The sequence below is a fragment of the Medicago sativa genome, chromosome 6 (genome assembly GCF_051527215.1).
Source record: "Medicago sativa cultivar Bolivia chromosome 6, Bolivia_mono, whole genome shotgun sequence".
NCBI lineage: Eukaryota > Viridiplantae > Streptophyta > Magnoliopsida > Fabales > Fabaceae > Medicago > Medicago sativa.
The window spans coordinates 3,300,475-3,319,455 of NC_140754.1; the positions used below are offsets into that span (position 1 = coordinate 3,300,475).

At 34.3% G+C, this 18,981-nt stretch overlaps 1 protein-coding gene across 1 annotated transcript; it reads left to right on the forward strand.

Annotated features, from left to right (window-relative positions):
* Positions 1-5,390: 5,390 nt before the first annotated feature.
* LOC146912088 (protein FAR1-RELATED SEQUENCE 5-like) lies at positions 5,391-9,323 on the forward strand. Its single transcript, XM_085717272.1, has one exon. The coding sequence runs from the start codon at positions 6,113-6,115 to the stop codon at positions 8,684-8,686; it is 2,574 nt and encodes an 857-aa protein (XP_085573398.1). The 5' UTR covers positions 5,391-6,112; the 3' UTR covers positions 8,687-9,323.
* Positions 9,324-18,981: the final 9,658 nt, after the last annotated feature.

Below are 18,981 nucleotides of genomic sequence, written 5' to 3' on the forward strand. Positions count from 1 at the left end.
ATTTGGGAGAATAATAATCAATCAAAGAAATTTTTACTTTAAGAAAGGTTTATCATGTTCTTACAAACAACATTCTAGTCATACATTGTGAAGAGAACATCCTCACTTGATGTTTTTAAAATATAACACATATTTACATTTATTATCTTGTTATCTACTAATGTTTTTTGTGAGAATGTTTCAGTGAGAATGTTCTCGAAAACGTTCTGACTTCACAAAGATAACAAAGCATCTTCATCAAAACAAAGGACAAATATGATCTATTAATTAATGAACAAGAGTGTGCAGAATTAAAGGTCAAGAATAATGGTTATTCTCTTTGTCCCACCAAAAGAAGGATCAAAATCATAAGAGATCAAGATTCCTTAAAATGGCATTTAAAGGTGTAGCAAATCTAGAGTGTATGTGCACATGGACCACAAGACTACAAAGGAATAATGATTAGGCCCCATGAGATTTTCGACCCATTAAGGAATGAATGGAAAAAGGTCCATTAAGGAAAGTTTCTTCAAATGATATTTTCACATGACATCATCAAAGGAGTCACTCTATGACATCATACAATGACATCAAGAATACATCATCTCAAGTGGCCTCCAAGTTTCTAAAAGAAGGCAAACAGCTCATAGACACCTTGCAAAAACGTGTTGCTTCATGCCCAAGTTTTGGTTGACACTGAAAAAACGTTCTTGAGAACGTTCTCTGAAGACAGCTTGCACACTTGTTCCCCAAGCAACATTTGGAGCTCATTTTTTAGTTTGAAATGGATTCAAACAGCTCTTTTGTGACCTGTCCTCAAAGGCTATTCGTGCTCTATAAATAGAAGAGGTCATTGAAGGTTTAGAGCAAGAGTTTGAAATGTAAAGCTTTGATAACCCTCTCTCTCAAAGCAAGAACATTCTCTCGATCATTCTCTTCAACAAACACTAAGCAAACTCCATAATCATCACTATATTTATTCTCTATATCTCTTTTGTTTGAGATATCTATTTGAGTTTGTGTTTGTAAAAGTCTCTTTTGTTTTGAGACGTGATCTAAAATCTTCCATCATACAAAGTGTAAAGAGCTAAGTCTCAAGTCTATTGGGCTTAATAGTTTGAGATAGAAAAGTTCCAACCTTTCTTGTGCGAAAGCAAAGAATTGTAGAAGCCTGCTGAGGTTGATAATACAGGGGTTACAGACTGATCTGGTGTGATCAAGACCTTATAGTGTTGGTTAGAAGTTTCTACCAACTGAATACTATAGTGGATAATCTCACACGAAGTGTGGGGACTGGAAGTAGCCGGGTTTGGTGAACCAGGATAACTCTCATGTGTTATTCTTCTTTCTCTCTCCCTCTCTCTCTATCTTTTATTTTTACACGATATGCACACACCATCACACGCATTAATATTTATTTATCTCCAGAATATTCTGGTCCTAATTAATCACAACAAAATTAATCCAGAATTCTCTGGTCCTTAAATAACCATTAATATTGTTTTATCATGCAGCTTAATAATTAATTATAACTTCGTTATATTTATCCAGAGTTCTCTGGTCCTTAATTAACCATAATATTATTTTATCATTCAGTTTAAATAATTAATCTCATAACTGTTATCCAGAACATTCTGGTCCTTAGTAAAACTGCTTAATTATTTAACCTTACTCTATCCAGAACATTCTGGTCCTTGACAAAATAGTTTTCACATTTTATCTTAAATATCATTTTTCTCATTCTACTTATATAATCATTCTCCAGAACATTCTGGTCCTTGACAAAACTATTTAATCATTTAAGGTTTATTTAATCCAGAACATTCTGGTCGTGTATAAATCAATTGTTATATATCTAATACTTTAATCTTGTTAGACTAACATTTACCAAGAACCTTCTTGAGTATATATACTTATTTAAGTTGCAGGACTAAATTTTAAAAGGGTCACAATTCAAACCCCCCCTTTCTTGTGACTATTTCTTCCACTTCAGTTGATGATATAGAGATCGAGATTTTATTGAGTTTCAGCAAATTAAGCGAGGTTCGTATAAATTTGAGGAATTTTTTTTGAACAAAATATAAATTTGAAGGAATTAGTTTAAGTTTTAAACTGTAAATGATTATGTGTGGAATTGACATAATTGGTATGAAATTTGGTCGTATTTGTATGAGTTTGGTGTAATTCACGTGAGTTTTATTTTTTTTTGAAGGACGTGAGTTTTATTATTATTACTCTCTTTTGTCTTGTTATATCTATCGAACACCCGTGCAAACACGTATCTTTTTTTAAGGGACAAACATAGATGTTGGACATGGCGACATTCAGGGGCGGTTTTACCGCCCGGCGACCCCGGGCGGTCGCCCGGGCTCAATCAAATTTTTTTGCATTCTAGGCTCAACAAAAACGCCCACTAACACACTTCAAAAAAAAAAAATTGGGCAAATTCTCAAGAAAGCTCAATACAGGTAAAAATAATATATTAATACTGCATTGAGAAGTGCTCAACACTCTAGTATTAGTTGAACACTGGACCCACATGAGTAATCCACATTGTTAGTACATTCACTTCTACTGTCTACTCTATGTATTTATAGCCAGTGGTCCTCTCATTTGTTTTCAAAATCTCCGATGTGGGACTTCAAATATTAGTCTCACCACATGTTTAACACAACCATTCACTAAAATCTGCCAGACCACCGCATGTTTTTAGCCAACTGCACCAAATTCCTTCCAACAAGGGCACATCATGATTCCTCCTCTATCCACAATCAAAATTCTTATACTTTTGTTTCAAGAATTTTTCCAATCAACACATTGTCTTCAAAGACTTTTATAGTAAACAATAGAGCCTGAAGTTTTAATCTGCAAATTTCGGTCTGGTGTGGAGTGTATTAGTCGAATGTGATCTAGTGTTAATGCTTCGTATGTGTGATTGTTGGAGTTTTAGTGATCAAGTCTCATCTCAATCTAAGAAAGTAAATTTAAATTAGTGTATAGAAGGTTTAGGCCAAGTCAGTTAGCCATTTATCCTTTTAGTTTAGCATTAGGCTTTTGTACAATAGCAGCAACTAGCCATTTGTCCTTTCCTGCTTCTCATGATTCCTCCTCTATCCACAACCAAAACACTTATACTTTTGTTTCAAGAATTTCTCTAACCAAGTCAGTTAGCCATTTACTTCCTGTTTATCCTTTAGTTTAGCATCAGTAGGCCAAGTTAGTTAGCCATTTATCCATTTATCCTTTAGGTAATTGTATCCTTCTGCTACACTATATTTCTATATTTAAAAAATACTTTATATTTTTACTAGTATTACGAACCGACTCGTACCGAAGCTCTATACCCCCAGACGCACTGAATTCTTCGAATGTCGCGTACCGCGAACCCGAACCCGTACCGCGTACCAAAGCTCTATACCCCCAGACGCACTAAATTTTTCGCCCAGGCTCGGTAAATATCCTGGCTCCGCCACTGGCGACATTGATATGGTTACATCGATATTGGTAAAAAAAAATGAAGGAAAAGAATATGAGTTAATTGAACTTGGTCACATGTATTGGTGTTGAATACCAACAAGTGTTGAATATCATATATATTTTTATTAGAAGTGTTGATGTCGCAAAGGTTGAAATTCTTATGGGTTATGTCAATTATGTGAAATTCATATGAATTTTAATCAATAGATAATTGTGTGTTGAAATATTTATTTGAGAGTGTGTTGTTAGTTTTTTTTTTTAGGGAGTGCTGTTAGCTTGTTAGCAATCTCTTCTATCGTATTATCAGTGTTTTGAAAATTGAAGTCAAATAAAACTATTTTTTAACAAACATGTAAAACTAGTTGATTGATAGGAGAATTTGTATTGTTTATGATTTAGTTAGCATAATGATTTTCTTATTGTTTTGTTTTGGTTCGAGCGGTTTGATTGCATTTTTGTTTGTTTTCGCTTTACAATTTTGACGTTTTAATGAAGTTTTATATGAGAAGCTATTGTTTGTAGATTTGGTCGAAAGTCCAAACATGTTTAATTGGTACTCCTTCTATCCCTAATTGTAGGACAATTTACAAACAAAAAAAAATGTCACTTACTCACTTTATGATTTCATGTCTCAAAGAGTCTTTACGTAGCTGCCATTTGTAGATTTGGTTCAAACAAGTGTTCGCAGGTATTTCTCCACAATAACAAACACATGCTAAAATTGTTAAACTATACTCCCTCCGTTCCTATTTATAAGAGAAATTTGGGTCAACAAAAGTTGATGTATCTAGTTAAAAATTCGATCCAAATACATTCATTTTTGTTGACCTAAATTTCTCTTGTAAATAGGACCGGAGGGAGTATAATTTAGTCTATGCTTGTTTCTGTGGTGGCATCACGTGTTGGACACAAAATGAGATTGATTTTTCTTTTAAATTCGTGCAAATATACTATATTTGGATTCGAGAGATATGTTAAACATGAAACCTAACACATAGTTAGATTTTTTTTTTTTATAAAAATACACTCAGTTAGATGTTGTCGACTTGATGTCCAGTTTAATTATAAATTTTTTTAAATAAAATAAAAGTGGAGGTATTGAACTTTTGCTTGAAGAAAGCAAAGAAAGAATAAAAAATATATGGTGTGATATATGTTCTTGTTTTGTGATAAGTTTCTTCCATGTGAAATGAAAATAAAATATTTTGCTCCTTCTTCTATATTAGGTTTATGTGCCCCGGTTTTTGTTTTTTTTTTTTTTTTATGTTAATTTTTGTTTTTGTTTTTCTTTTTTCATAAATGAATTTCTAGCTTAAATGGAGAGGAAAAAAAAAGTATCATATGAATTTTCGTTCAACAAATGACTAAATATCAGTATATTTTTCCCTTCTTTTCGATTAGGTTTATGTGCCTAGATTTTAGTTTTCCCTTTTCCATAAATGAATTTCTAGCTTATATATATATAAAAAAAAAAGTATCATATGAATTTTTGTTCGACAAATGACTAAATATCATTATAATTTATGAACGTAAACATTTGAAAATTATGGCCAACAAACGATTAAATGATTTTTTGTGTTTTCATTTTGTGATAAGTTTCTTCCATGTCAACTTTTTATCTCTTTTCTACCATAATAATCTTGATAACAAATATGTCTTCTTGCGCCTTAAACCAATAAAATAAATGAAATTGGAGAAATATTTTTCTTCTATGATGCATTCACAACTTCTTCTACTTTCTTTTTATTATGTCTTATTATTGTCGTTGAAAATGGTATAAACATTAAAAAGAAGGGTTACAAGTAACATATCGATAAAAGCAAAACAAACATATTTTCAAATTTTTGAAAACTCAATAACGGAACCGACGAATAGTTCAAGAAGAATATTTTGTAATATGTTTAGCTAATCAATTGAATCAAGTTTACGACGGCTTCTTCCATGGACCAGTTTTCAATATGTTCCACCATGGATCAGTTTTTTTTGACCTGGAATTCCGGTTGCCACTTGATGTTTTACCTGTTGCTTCCGGTTTATTCCAATTATTTGTATTTTTAAGAAATCGATTTTCAATAACTTAAAATCAAGTTTATGACGTCAATTAACAATAACTTTACCAAAATCAAAATCCAACATTTTAACAAAATCAAAATCCTAGAATATTTCTCCGAAAAAAATTCGAAATCGTTGATTCCTGTTTCCTCGTTCGTGCAAATCGTTGCGAATCTGTTGCAGTTAACATTGTTTTGAGTAAGTATATTTTCTTCGACTATCTTTGCGATAAACGATGCTAGATGTTAGCTGTGTTAAATCCAAGGGGTTTTTAGATCTTTACTTATATTAGCCTTTCAAAGTGGTGTTAGATCCTAAAGTTAGCCGTGCCATTGTTAATCTGGAGTTTAGTTGTTTATGAATATGAAATAATTAGATGAAATCTTAAAGGAATACATACATGGTGCTCAGATTGCATTTGCAACACTGTTGAAAAGAATTAATGACTGGTGATGATCTTGCAAATTTGAGTTAAATCGACAGTGTTTGTTGATTTGAAATGTTGTCACGCCTTACTAACAATATATGCAAATTTTTGTTAAATGGTGGATTGATTTTAACTGTTAAAATACTTTCTTACTTGTAGCAGAACATTAACAATATCATGTCTATGAATGACTACAATCAAGGCTCAACACAACATTTGAGTAACAATAGCAATGGAACTGAAAGTAGTTCGTATGAATATGAGAATGGGGATTGCGAGTTTGAAGATGAGATGCATGAGCATGCTTTTGAAGCAGATATGAATGAGAATATGAATGAGGATGAGGATGAGGATGAGGATGAGGATGAGGATGAGATTGGGGATGGTGAGTATGAAGATGAGCATGAGATTATGAATGAGGATGAGAGTGGGGATGATGAGTATGAAGCTGAGGATAAGAATATGAATGAGGATGATGGTGGGGATGGTAATGAGAATGGGAATGAAGATGAGAATTTGGACAACACTGACGAAGAATTCGATGAACATAACCCAGAAGAAGATCCAATTACCATAAATGGTATGCCTGATATATTGAAGGTGAATATGAAAAATATTAGCATTGAAGATGTTGGGAGGTATGATTTTTTAAATTTAGAAACTGCATATCAATTCTATAGTTGGTATTCAAGATTGAATGGTTTCTCTGTCCGCAAAAGCAAGCTTGTTAGGAATGTAAAGGGTGAGAAGTTGCAACAAACATTTGTTTGTTCTAGTGAGGGTTACAGGGAAACTAATGAGAGAACTACGCCAACTCCAAAGCGTGAACCAAGACGTGAAAGTAGGTGTGGTTGTTTGGCTAAATTTCGTGTTCACGTTAATATTCATACAGAAAGATGGTATGTGACTCTCTTTGCTGATGAACACAACCATACATTGATTGAAGATAAATATTGTTCTATGTTACCTGGACATAGAAAGTTTACGGAGGCTGATATTTCCCAAATTCTAAACTTTAAAAAAGTTGGAATTAGGACTTGTCAAGTATATGGTGCATTTGCAAACAACTGTGGGGGATATGGGAAGATAGGTTTTAGAAGGAAGGACCTATACAATCAAGTTGCCAAACAACGACATCTACGAGCGGCTGATGCATCCACTGCACTAAAGTTTCTTAGAGATTTGGGAACCAAAGACCCGATGATGTTTGTTAGACACACAGTTGATAATGAGGGGAGGTTGGAACATCTTTTCTGGTGCGATGGTGAGAGCAGATTGAATTATAGGTTGTTTGGTGATGTTGTAGCATTTGATGCGACATATAGGAAGATCAAGTATATGTGTCCTTTTGTTGTGTTTTCTGGAGTTAATCACCACAATCAAACAATTATTTTTGCAACTGCTCTCGTATCAAATGAGACCGAAGAAACATATGTATGGCTACTTGAACAAATGATGGAGGCAATGGAAGGCACGGCTCCAACATCAGTTATAACTGACGGTGATTTATCCATGAGGAATGCAATTCGTAATGTTTTTCCTGGAGCTCATCATAGGTTATGTGCATGGCATTTGCTACGCAATGCAGTTAGCAATGTAGGTGTTCCTGATTTCATGCCATACCTAAAAAGGTGCATGTTGGGTGACATTGATGTTAGTCGGTTTGAAGAAACCTGGGATGAAATGGTGAGTAAGTTTGGATTGGAAGACAACATTTGGATACAAGATTTGTACGAGAGAAGAAACATGTGGGCTACAGCTTTGATACGAGGTAATTTTTTTGCTGGGATAAGGACGACATCAAGGTGTGAGGCGTTGCATAGCCATATTGGAAAGTATGTTCACTCCAGATGCAATTTAACTGATTTTGTTCAACAATTTCATAGATGCCTAACATACTTTAGATTCAGGGAAGTGGAAGCTAATTTTGAAGGATTATACGGTGAGTTTGTTTTGCAAACAAATTTGAAATCCTTAGAGAGGTTTGCATCTGTCCATTTTACAAATAGGATATTTCTTTTATTTCGTCCGACGTTAAAGAAAGCTTTGTCACTAAGAATCTGCGATCGCCTTAAGACGGGAATGCATGAAATTTACCTTGTTAAAAAGTGGAATGATACCGGATCAGTGTGGAATGTTTTATACTGCCCTACAACTGGGGATTTTAGATGTAATTGCCAAAGGATGGAGTCCTTGGGGTTGCCTTGTCATCATATTATCGCTGTACTAGTGATATTAGAAAAGGATGAGCTGCCCAGTTGTTTGGTGTTGAAAAGATGGACTAAGAAAGCCAAGGAAGAATTCAGTGGAACTCACACAGATGGCTCTTTCTACTGGGAATCAAATTCGACTGCAAAGCTTGCCAATCTACATTATTTATTCAAAGAATTAGCAGTGGTTGCACACGGTGATGATGAAGACTATAAACACATTGTTGATGTGATGACAGTTGAATTGAATAAGCTGAAGGTGAAGCATGCAAATGGTGGCAATGTACATGAAACTAACACTGAAACTGACAACATTGCAAACATTGAAGAGACAGTAATGAATCCCCCAGTTGTGAGAACAAAGGGATGTGGACCGAGTACGTCAGCTGGAACGGGTAGGGGAAGAGGGCAACACAAGTGTGGCAACTGCGGTGTAATTGGTCACAACAGAAGGTCCTGTAATGGCGTTCCACAAAATCAAAATCTGGAGGATGAGGACGCTAATGGTTCTGGTGACATGATGGACGACACTGACGGTTGAACATACTGACGGTTAAATGGTGAGTTAATCATTTGTCTATAACAAATTTTTGTGATGAATTTATTATTTCTCACGATTGGTTGTTTTCTGTTTTCTTATAGTATCGTTTCGAAGGGCCTATACGCGGATGAGTTAGTGGCATAAATGCAACGTTTGTTGAAGAAGTGCGTGAAGTTATGTATTTGGCGGAATAAATTTTGCAACTGTACTGGTTTATGTGTCGAAGAGATTGACATTATAAATTTATGTATTTAAATGTAGCATCAAAAATAGATATCACATTAATTGAGTCGAACCAAGCTACTTATTATTATGAAGGATGCATTTGATAACCATCGTGGATATTGAATACGTTATTGAACTAAGGTTTTGAATAACATATGTAGACAAACACTTGCACAGTTGCACTTAGTTGTAAGAAACAATATTCCGAACACTATCGAAGAATCTCTTTCAAAAAAAAAAAAAAAACTCTATCCCTCTCAAAAAAAAAAACCATATTCCAAAATGAAATATTTTTACTAGGCAAGACTTAAAATGGGTTGTTGTAACCAAAAAAAAATTCTGCTCTTTACCCAAACCGTTTCGCTCATTCCCAAAGTAAATGTCCAAAATACCCCAACACATGTTAACTCACGCTAGTGTTAAATTTGCGTAACTTAACTCACGGTGCGTGACTTAACTGACGCTACGTGACTTAAGTCACGCTGAAAAAATCACATTGAATCTCAACGCAAGTTAACTCACGTTAGTTATAATCCTGCAAAAATCACAATGAATCCCAACGTGAGTTAACTCACGTTGGTTTCCTTCATATATTACTATATGTTGCTATCATTCTTATAATAATCACTGAAGCTATTACTTTATGTATTTGCTTTCATATTCTTATAATAATCACTGAAGCTATTACTTTATGTATTTGCTTTCATACTATATGTTGCTATCATTTTTATAATAATCATTGAAGCTATTATTTTATGTATTTGCTTTCATATATTACTATATCTTACTATATTACTATATGTTGCTATCAGTCCTATTTTATTTGTATTTTCACATCTGTTTACTATTCGGTTTATTGCATTTTGTACGTGAGTGTTTTGGTTGACAAGCTCTCTGTTTCTATCTCAGGTACATGATACTAGCAGCAACAACAACAATATTGTGTTTTTCTGTTGCCCACTAGCCATGAAAACCAACGTGAGTTAACTCACGTTGGGATTTCAATGTGATTTTTGCAGATTTATAACTAGCGTGAGTTAACTCACGCTGGGCTTTAGTGTATTTTTTTTTTTTTTGCGTGACTTAAGACACGCAGCGTGAGTTAACTCACGCAAATTTAACACTACCGCAAGTTAGCTTATGCTACGTGAGTTAACATGCGTAGGGGTATTTTGGACATTTACTTTGGGAATGAGCGAAACGGTTTGGATAAAGAGCAGAATTCACAAAAAAAAAACATGTCCTTGGTTGTTTGTCTTTCATAAAATCATGCCAACAAAAAATGTGTGAGTCCATATACTTTCGTGTGGGCCTATAAAATCCAAGAGAGACCGACCCTAAGCCCATGTAGTTGACCCAAAACATAAATGCAACGTTGACAGTTGTCGTTGTTAGAAAGTCCCTTGTTTAGTAAGCTTTGGTAAGATAACGACACAAACCCTTCATGTCTTCTGTCTCTCTCTAAACACTCTTTCGCTGAGAATAGTAGAATGGCGCTTACTCTCCGAAAGTTCTATACAGTTATTGATCCAAACAAGGTACGTTTGATTGTCCCGTTTATTGTTCCCTTGGTCTTGTTTGGTGTACGAAACTTGTAACCCATTTATTGTCGCTAATCAAGGATGTTTGTTGTATTAGTTAGATAGTGTTAGTTTTATCTTTGATTATGTTTAAAGAATGGTTGTATCTGGGTCAGCTCTTTTGTCGACCGGTTGTTTATACTTAATTTTTTGGGTTATTATGAACCCTAAATTTCAAAAATCACTTCACTTGTAGTTTAATTTCATTAACTTATTGAACGACACTATTAGGGTTTGTATTGTTGATCCTAGTGTGATCCAGAAATGCAAGTAACTGTAATTGTTGAGCTATTTAGGGTTTGTATTTTACAGGATACTGCTGCCATTCCTTGGTATTTCCGCGAGCACTTTCAAGATGAGCTTCAGAATGAGCATAAAGTATTGTTTGTCGATACCAGGGGTAGCACATTTGCGGTTTGTATTTTAATGTACGATTCTGTGGCTTATTTCTATAGAGGTTTGAATCGTTTGCTAGAACACTACCAACAACCTAATGGGCTAAACCTTGTTCTGAACTATAATGGAAACTGTATGTTCTACATGGGCGTTCTTGATCTGGATATGATGGAGGTAGTCAACAAGGAATTGGTATACTATGGCGATATTGACTACTCAGCAGCTCCTGAACTGTTTGATACATCCAAAGCTCCACCTGAAGTACCAACTCTTACACAACCATCTGTTGAAGTTGGTTGTTGTGATGATCTCCCATATGCATCAATTGCCAAAGATCTCCCAAATGCTGATGAACTCAAAGGTCCACCCGATGCGCCTGAGATCATAGCATCATCAAATGTCAATAAGCTCCCAAATGATGATCCCAATCCTCAGTTGTCCGATGTGGAAATGACAGAGTCTGATGGGGAGGGAATTGGTGGCGATAACATGGTCATTTGCATCATACCACTTACCGAACGCAAAGTCACAGTAAATAATCTGGTAACGTTATGTTATGCTTGTAAACTCATTTGCGTATGAAAGTTATTATGTTTAATATGTTGACTGAATAATAATATTTAAGGTAAAATATATGCAGTACCTGCCCTCTAGTTTTGTGCGGGATGCATTTGTGAATGACAAACCAAGTTCCGTGAGTCTCATAGATGCAGTGGGTGATGTGTACAAGTGCTCCTTGTTTTGGAAACATAATGGAAGTAATCATGAAGCTTATCTTAGGGGTAAGTGGACTGCTTATACAAAGAGGAGTGGATTGTTTTCTGGCTGTAAAGTTCGGTTGGCAGTTGATCCGGTTAAACCGGAAATTATCTATGCTAGGATGGCACCTCCTGAAGAAGTTTGATGCATCGGTTGTTGTAGTGATATCGTTTTTGTGGGGCTTGCATGCCCCTTTTAGTTTTATGTGTGGTACTTTTATGTCCCATTTTGGGAAAAACTTTGACAACTTGTAATATGTGTGCAAGTATGCGTATGTAATGACGGCCATCGTAGTGTTATGTATGCAGAATGTGTATTTTCAGCTATCTATTTTTAAGGTTGTGTTTTCTTGAACAAATTACAAGTTTGAGTGGTGATGAAACGAAGCGACACCATCATACGTTTATCCTTCTTTCCCATTATATAAAATACCTCTTATTTCCACTTTATTAAACCTCAAACATTGAAGATCTCCCTGTAGATGTTCTTGCTTCCATTGCAGTACAAGTTAGTTTATTCGGTGGCACTACACTGCATTTTTTCCACATTTGGACAAACAATAAGTAAATATTTTTAATACAGAACTTAGATAAATTAATTATGCTTTGTGTCTTACATGTATCAGTATATTTTTTTTTTTTTGTATTTGGAAGACATTTATTAAGCACCGATGTTTTATATACAAAACCAAACAATTATTGTTTTACCATACACAACAATAACCAATTAAAGGTGACCATTAACACGTAAACAACAACTTATGGTTTTTCTTTTGAATTTTCTAATGATTTACGGAATTTTTTAAAAATAATAAACCGCTTGTGAATGCTCAGCGAATGGAACATTTGTAACGTTTTTTGCAGATGGAAAATGAGAAGAACAATTCGAACAAAGGAATTCGAAGGTAAATAAGTCGTTCAAAGGTAAATAAGTCGGACAACATATAAAAGATGAAATTGTACACAGACATAATTATCCATAACATAACAGAAAGTACAGACTTAATTTTAAAAATCTACGACAAACTTAAACAATGAATAACTACTGATCCAACCAATTATGGTTCGTAACCCACTTCTTTGAGGAACCATTCAACTTCAACGTCAAGACGACAATTAATGCAAGTGTCAAATTCGTAGTCCTCATCTGAAAGGGCCATCTGAACACCTCTCTTCAGTCGTGGTTCTTTGCAAGCTGCAGATCGATCAACGCATATCCTTGAGTATACCAAAGCATATGGCCACGATTCTTCTCTTAGTGTCCAATATCCATCAGAAAGCATAGCCTCTCGAATCATCTGTCTGCATTTGTACAGTTTCTTTTGAGACCACAACTCATTTAATGATGTTCTTCCCATGCTTATTTTCTCAACATTACCAGAAAAGATGTTCAGTATCGCTAGCGAATACTTTGCACCATCGTGACCCTGTTGTACAGCGATATATAGCAAGTCTTTAACAGAATCATAGTTTGGATGTGGAACTCGAATATTTAAGAGACCCATTCGAAAGCAAAACTCTGGATTTCCACTGGATTCAAACAAGTTGTAGAAATAATCCCTATTCTCATTGGCACTGTTCAACAGTGATATCTCCAATGCACAGCAATTCAAAACTTTTTCAATCAGACAGTACTTATTCAAAGCTTTGCATGTTTGTCTCAAATGGAGAAGGTCTTTCAGTGAAGATGTAGCAACCAACGTGATTATAAAGATTAAAAGGTCTTCAGGAAGATGTGCAAGCATATGATGATTTGGGTAAGTGTGGCTGCAACATGGATATTCAATGCAGACAATTGGTATTAGTTTTCAGCCAATGATGACTATGTATTAAGAATATACCCAGATGTAAAAACACAAGTGCCTCACCTAATTGCTTAAAAAATTGTTATGTTATAGGTAGTGTTGCATATGGACAAATTTAGAACCAGATCCAAGAGTTATGACAGGCAAACAATAACAAAGAAAAACAAAAATTTACAGTAAATAAATGGTAAATTCAAATTGGATGAACCAAAAGACGGCGATTGCCATATCAGATCTGATTTTATGGGATCCAAACAATAATTTAATTATCATGGGATCCAAACAATAATTTAATTATCGAAGGTTTTGGAATGTGTTGGTGTCCTTTTTTGGAAAACTTTTTGGTCGGAGATGGTGCAACCAGAAAATAATAATCTTTAAAGCAGTAAATGACAAAATTGATAAACAAGGACAAACAAACAATTACATAGATAGTGACACACAACGTGCATGCAATACCAAATGTAGATAGCGAAAGCAGATAATGGCCGACATAAGAAACAATAAGAATATACAGAATGCAGTCGTTGACTTACTCTGAGCCTGAGGATGAAGAGGACGACATCATCGATGTTCGAAAATTCAAGTGAGAATCCAAACGAGAATCTTGAGCGAATAGTCAGGTTCAAAGAAAACGATGGATCACCATTCAATGGATAAATTATAGTTGTAAAGACACAACCCTTGACGGTACAAGTACACCGTTGTGGATTACGTTTGTGTGGACCACAACGTTTTGGCTGATAACCTTACATAAAGGGAAGAATCTTAGGTGGGGTCATTCCTTTCCTATTATTACAAAATGGGGAATTTTTTTTTTTTCTGCCCCTATCACCAAAAAAAATGATATATCTGCCCCTAGTTGAAAATTATTGCTGTAAATGCCCTTGTTCTTCATTTGAAATGGCGAGCATGACACTTTTTCAACCATTCTCTGCAAGCTTGCAGGCTTTCTCTGGCTTTTCCCTGTACAATCTGTGTGTTCTTAATTTAAGTTGGCGAGCATGAATATTTTAAGTTGGGGAATTAGTCACTTTAGTCCCTGAATGGGGAACGATTCGTCAATTTAGTCCCTGAATGCAGATAATATGCAAAACAGTCACTGCATGGTCAATTTCAGGGACTAAAGTGACTAACGAAGTCTACATTCAGGGACTAAATTGACTAACGGAGTCTGCATTCAGGGACTAAATTGACTAACAAAGTCTACATTCAGGGACTATTTTGCAATTTATCTGCTTTCAGGGACTAAATTGACGAATCGTTCCCCATTCAGGGACTAAAGTGACTAATTCCCCTTTTAAGTTTTCTTCTTGTTCTTCATTTGAAATGGCGAGCATGCATTTATTTTTTTTTGAATTTTTTTTCCTGCTTGTCCTTTGAAATGGCGAGCAAAGGGTTTAAGTGATAAAGAAGTTATGAGTTTGCATTAAATAATCATAACAACTAACATTTTGTTATTTAAGAAAATTATTCAATTAATAAAATCAATAAATATCACTTCCATATTGACCAAAAAAAGAACTCCACCAACATTACATTGTAGATACAACTTCCATTAAAATGGTCACATTACTACAAACTTTAAAAATGGTAATTGAGCTGTATTATAAAATATGATAATCGAGCTGTATTATAAACAAAAAAAATGATAATTGAGCTGCAAAGGGAAGAAACATTGGAAGAAGCAATCAAAGTGAAGCATTTGCTCGCCATTTCAAAGGACAAGCAGGAAAAAAAATTCAAAAAAATAAAATAATGCATGCCCGCCATTTTAGATGTGGAGCATGGGGAAAAAAATTACATGCTCGCCATTTCAAATGAAGAACAAGAAGAAAACTTAAAATATTCATGGTCGCCAACTTAAATTAAGAACACACAGATTGTACAGGGAAAAGCCAGAGAAAGCCTGCAAGCTTGCAGAGAATGGTTGAAAAAATGTCATGCTCGCCATTTCAAATGAAGAACAAGGGCATTTACAGCAATAATTTTCAACTAGGGGCAGATATATCATTTTTTTTGGTGATAGGGGCAGGAAAAAAAAATTCCCAAAATGGGGAAATAGTCACTTTAGTCCCTGAATGAGGAACGAATAGTCACAATAGTCCCTCAATGTATCGAAATTTCAAAATAGTCCCTGATTGTGCATTTTGTTACTCAAAATAGTCCTTGATATTAAAATTTAGTCCTTCAATAGATTTACTTATTATCATATTAGTCCTTAAACGTACTTACTTATTGTCATTTTAGTCCCTATATAACAAGAGTTATTGTGAGTATTAAGGGATTATTTAAGTGTTAGGGACTATTTTGACTAACAAAATGGACAATCAGGGACCATTTTAAAATTTTGATACATTAAAGGACTATTATGACTACTTGCTACACATTCAGGGACCAAAGTGACTATTACCCCATTACAAAATTGATAAATGAGTGATGTGTATTCGTGGGACTAACTCAAGTAAAAAAAAAGTGCGTCTCCGTTGTGGATGCTTTATCATCAGAAAATCTTCAACGACTTATTTTTACACGTAAGACTAGTATAAATACGATAACGTGGAACAACAATAGAGGGTGTAGTCACCGTGTGCCCTAAGGGCAGTCTTTAAGCATTCGAAATTAAGTAATTATATTTACTCCATCCGTTTCAAAATGAGTGTCGTTTTAGCCAAAAAAAATTGTTTCCAAATGAATGTCACTTTCAGTTTCCAATGCAATAATAATTTTTTCTTTTCAATTGTACCCTCCAATTAATACTCAGCACACTACTTTCAAAGTATTACTTTTAAAACTAACCAATAGTTAATGAGGAAAATTTGGTAAAATAACCATTCTCTTTCTTTTAATCATTGCATTTCTTAATATGCGTGTAAACACCTACAACGACACTCATTTTGAAACGGAGGGAATATAAAATCACAAAGATTTTTTATTCGAATAAAAAGATACCATTCAACCTTACATTTTCAAGTCCGATATAAATGTGTTTATCTGTTGTGGATGCTCTTGAATACCATTATTGATGCTTTTGATAAATAAGATTTGACCAATATTTACTATAATTGCTAATGGGTCTTGTTAACGAGTACCCTCGGGGCACTCTTTAAGCATCCTATATTTAGTAATTATTCTTTTAAAAAGTAAACTATTACAATTTCCAATGCATTCAATGCATAACTTTTCATTAAAACCTTACTAATTAAAGTGCTTAAAGAGTGTCTCGTTAACATTTCCCATTGTTAATATGAAAGAAAATAATTATTTTCTTCAAAAGGACACCTAAGTTAGTAGTAATTAGTTTAATGATTTGGTGTACCGATACATTCAATATTATGGGTGTATCGTATAATTTGACAAACAAAAATATCGGAATTTTGCTATTCTCCGAAGACACTTTGCTTGCGCCAAACCGAAATACCAAAAATATCACTGCACTACTTAACCAACACAAGTGTTAAAGCCTACTGATAGTAAGTACACACAGTCAGGGACCTAACAGTAAATTGAGGATATTGATTTTCGATTCAGGGACCTAATTGACAGTAAGTATACACATCAGGGATCTAACAGTAAATTGAGTACATTGATTTTCGATTCAGGGATCAAAGTGACCATTATTTTACTTTCCCTTTAGTCCCTGTTACATTTCATACTCCTTGTCAGCGTGCCACATCATCACTTAACAGATTTTTTTAAAGGCAGGGATTAAAGTGATAACGGAAGTGTAGAGTCAGGAAGTTGTTTGTATTTAATCATGAGTCAGCTAGGGACCTATGTGATAGCGAGGTGCAAAGTCAGGGACTAAAGTGACTATTTTCTCAATACTTTTTCTAAAGAAAATACTAAAAAAAGAAAATGTCCGTACAAGTCTAAATGAGCATTGGTTTGTACAAGAGTCGCGTCGTTTGTCCTCCTTACACTGCATTTAAAACTTGCAGGTACCAATAAAACACACTTTTCGGCTTAAAAAAAATAAAACACAGTTTTCTTCTCCCACAACGCTGCGTACGAAAGAAGGTGTCTGAAAAGTCAGCATCCACTTTTGCCTTCATCCTGTGCAAACGAAACACTCAGAAGAAACATGGTTTTCCAAAGGAGGGTATTCAACATCGCGGTCAACCCAAACCAGGTATGGTGCTCTAATCTTCAACAACCAATGATTCAAAATGCGATGCTAAAAAGTTCTTCAGAATGATTGTTTTTTTTGTTTCCCGATACACTTCCATATCTGGTGGATGTTGCATTGCATGCATTGATTCATCAGTGGCATAGTATATTGATGACTCTGATTATGTTATTTTTTATTTCCGTTTTTTTTTCTTCTTAAATACAGATTGTTCAATATTGTAGTTGTAGATTGCATGCATTGATTCATCAGTTGCTCAGTATATTGATGACTCTGATTATGTTATTTATTTTTTCTTTTTTTTATTTTGTTTCTTAAATACATATTGTCCAATGTTGTAGTTGTAGATTCCCTTAAAAAAGGGCAACCCGGTGCACTAGAGCTCCCGCATATGCAGGGTAAAAAAAAAAACCATAATTTTGTTTCTCATACACTTCCATTCTTTGTATTTTGTTGTGTTGTGAGTGGCGGAGCCATGATTTTTATGAAGCCCGGGCGAAAAAAAATTTGCAATACATTTATAGGGGTTTACATAAGAAATTGCAAGCAAATAATAAAAAATTTAAAGAAATTGCCCAATTTATAGGGGTTTATATAAGAAATTCAAGGGGATTTACCATAGTTTTAAAACTCGGCTCGGTCATCGACTCGGCAGAGGCACTGAGTCACTGAGTCGATGGTTGAACCATCGGGTCATTGGTTGAACCGCATGACAGAATCGGATGACTCGGTTAGATAACTCGGTGTTAAGATTAAATTTGTATAGGTATTTAATTAGATTAAATCGGATTGAACCGGTGACTCGATTACTCCAACAACTAAAATAATAATATATATATATATATATATATAAAATAAAAATAAATATCCAACAAACATAATTTAATAGACTAATTATTCATGCGATAAAAAAAAGCGAAGAGTAATTATTCATGAGCTTTAAATAAAATATTTGAGCTTTATAATTATATTTTTGTTAGGGAAGCTTTATAATTATATATGTCTATGATTTTGTCCGTTAATATTGTGAGTTATTTTTATAAAAAAAATCGATAGGTATTTGCCTTGTAAAGTATTAAACGTTAATTTTGTGAGGCATTTTAATCAACTAAAAAATAATAATTGATGGGTATTTGCATTGTACAGTATTCAATATTTTGACAATTATAATCTTATCCAAAAATTTGCTTAATATATTCTTATTAAAAGAATATTTAAAACAAAATGAACAAGCACTTCAGTGGTTAGGAAGTTGTTTCTTATTGGGTGGGTCACAAGTTCAACTCCCATCTGTGGCATTTTTTGTAACATGATTTAACTTAAAAGCAAAAAAAAAAAAAAGAGAAGAACCGGTTCAACCCATAACTCGGCCGAGTCACCGATTTTTACCGAGTTTGACCGG

Excerpts from the sequence above, each read along its gene's own strand:
- LOC146912088 (XM_085717272.1), top strand. The coding sequence starts at position 6,113 with ATGTCTATGAATGACTACAATCAAGGCTCAACACAACATTTGAGTAAC.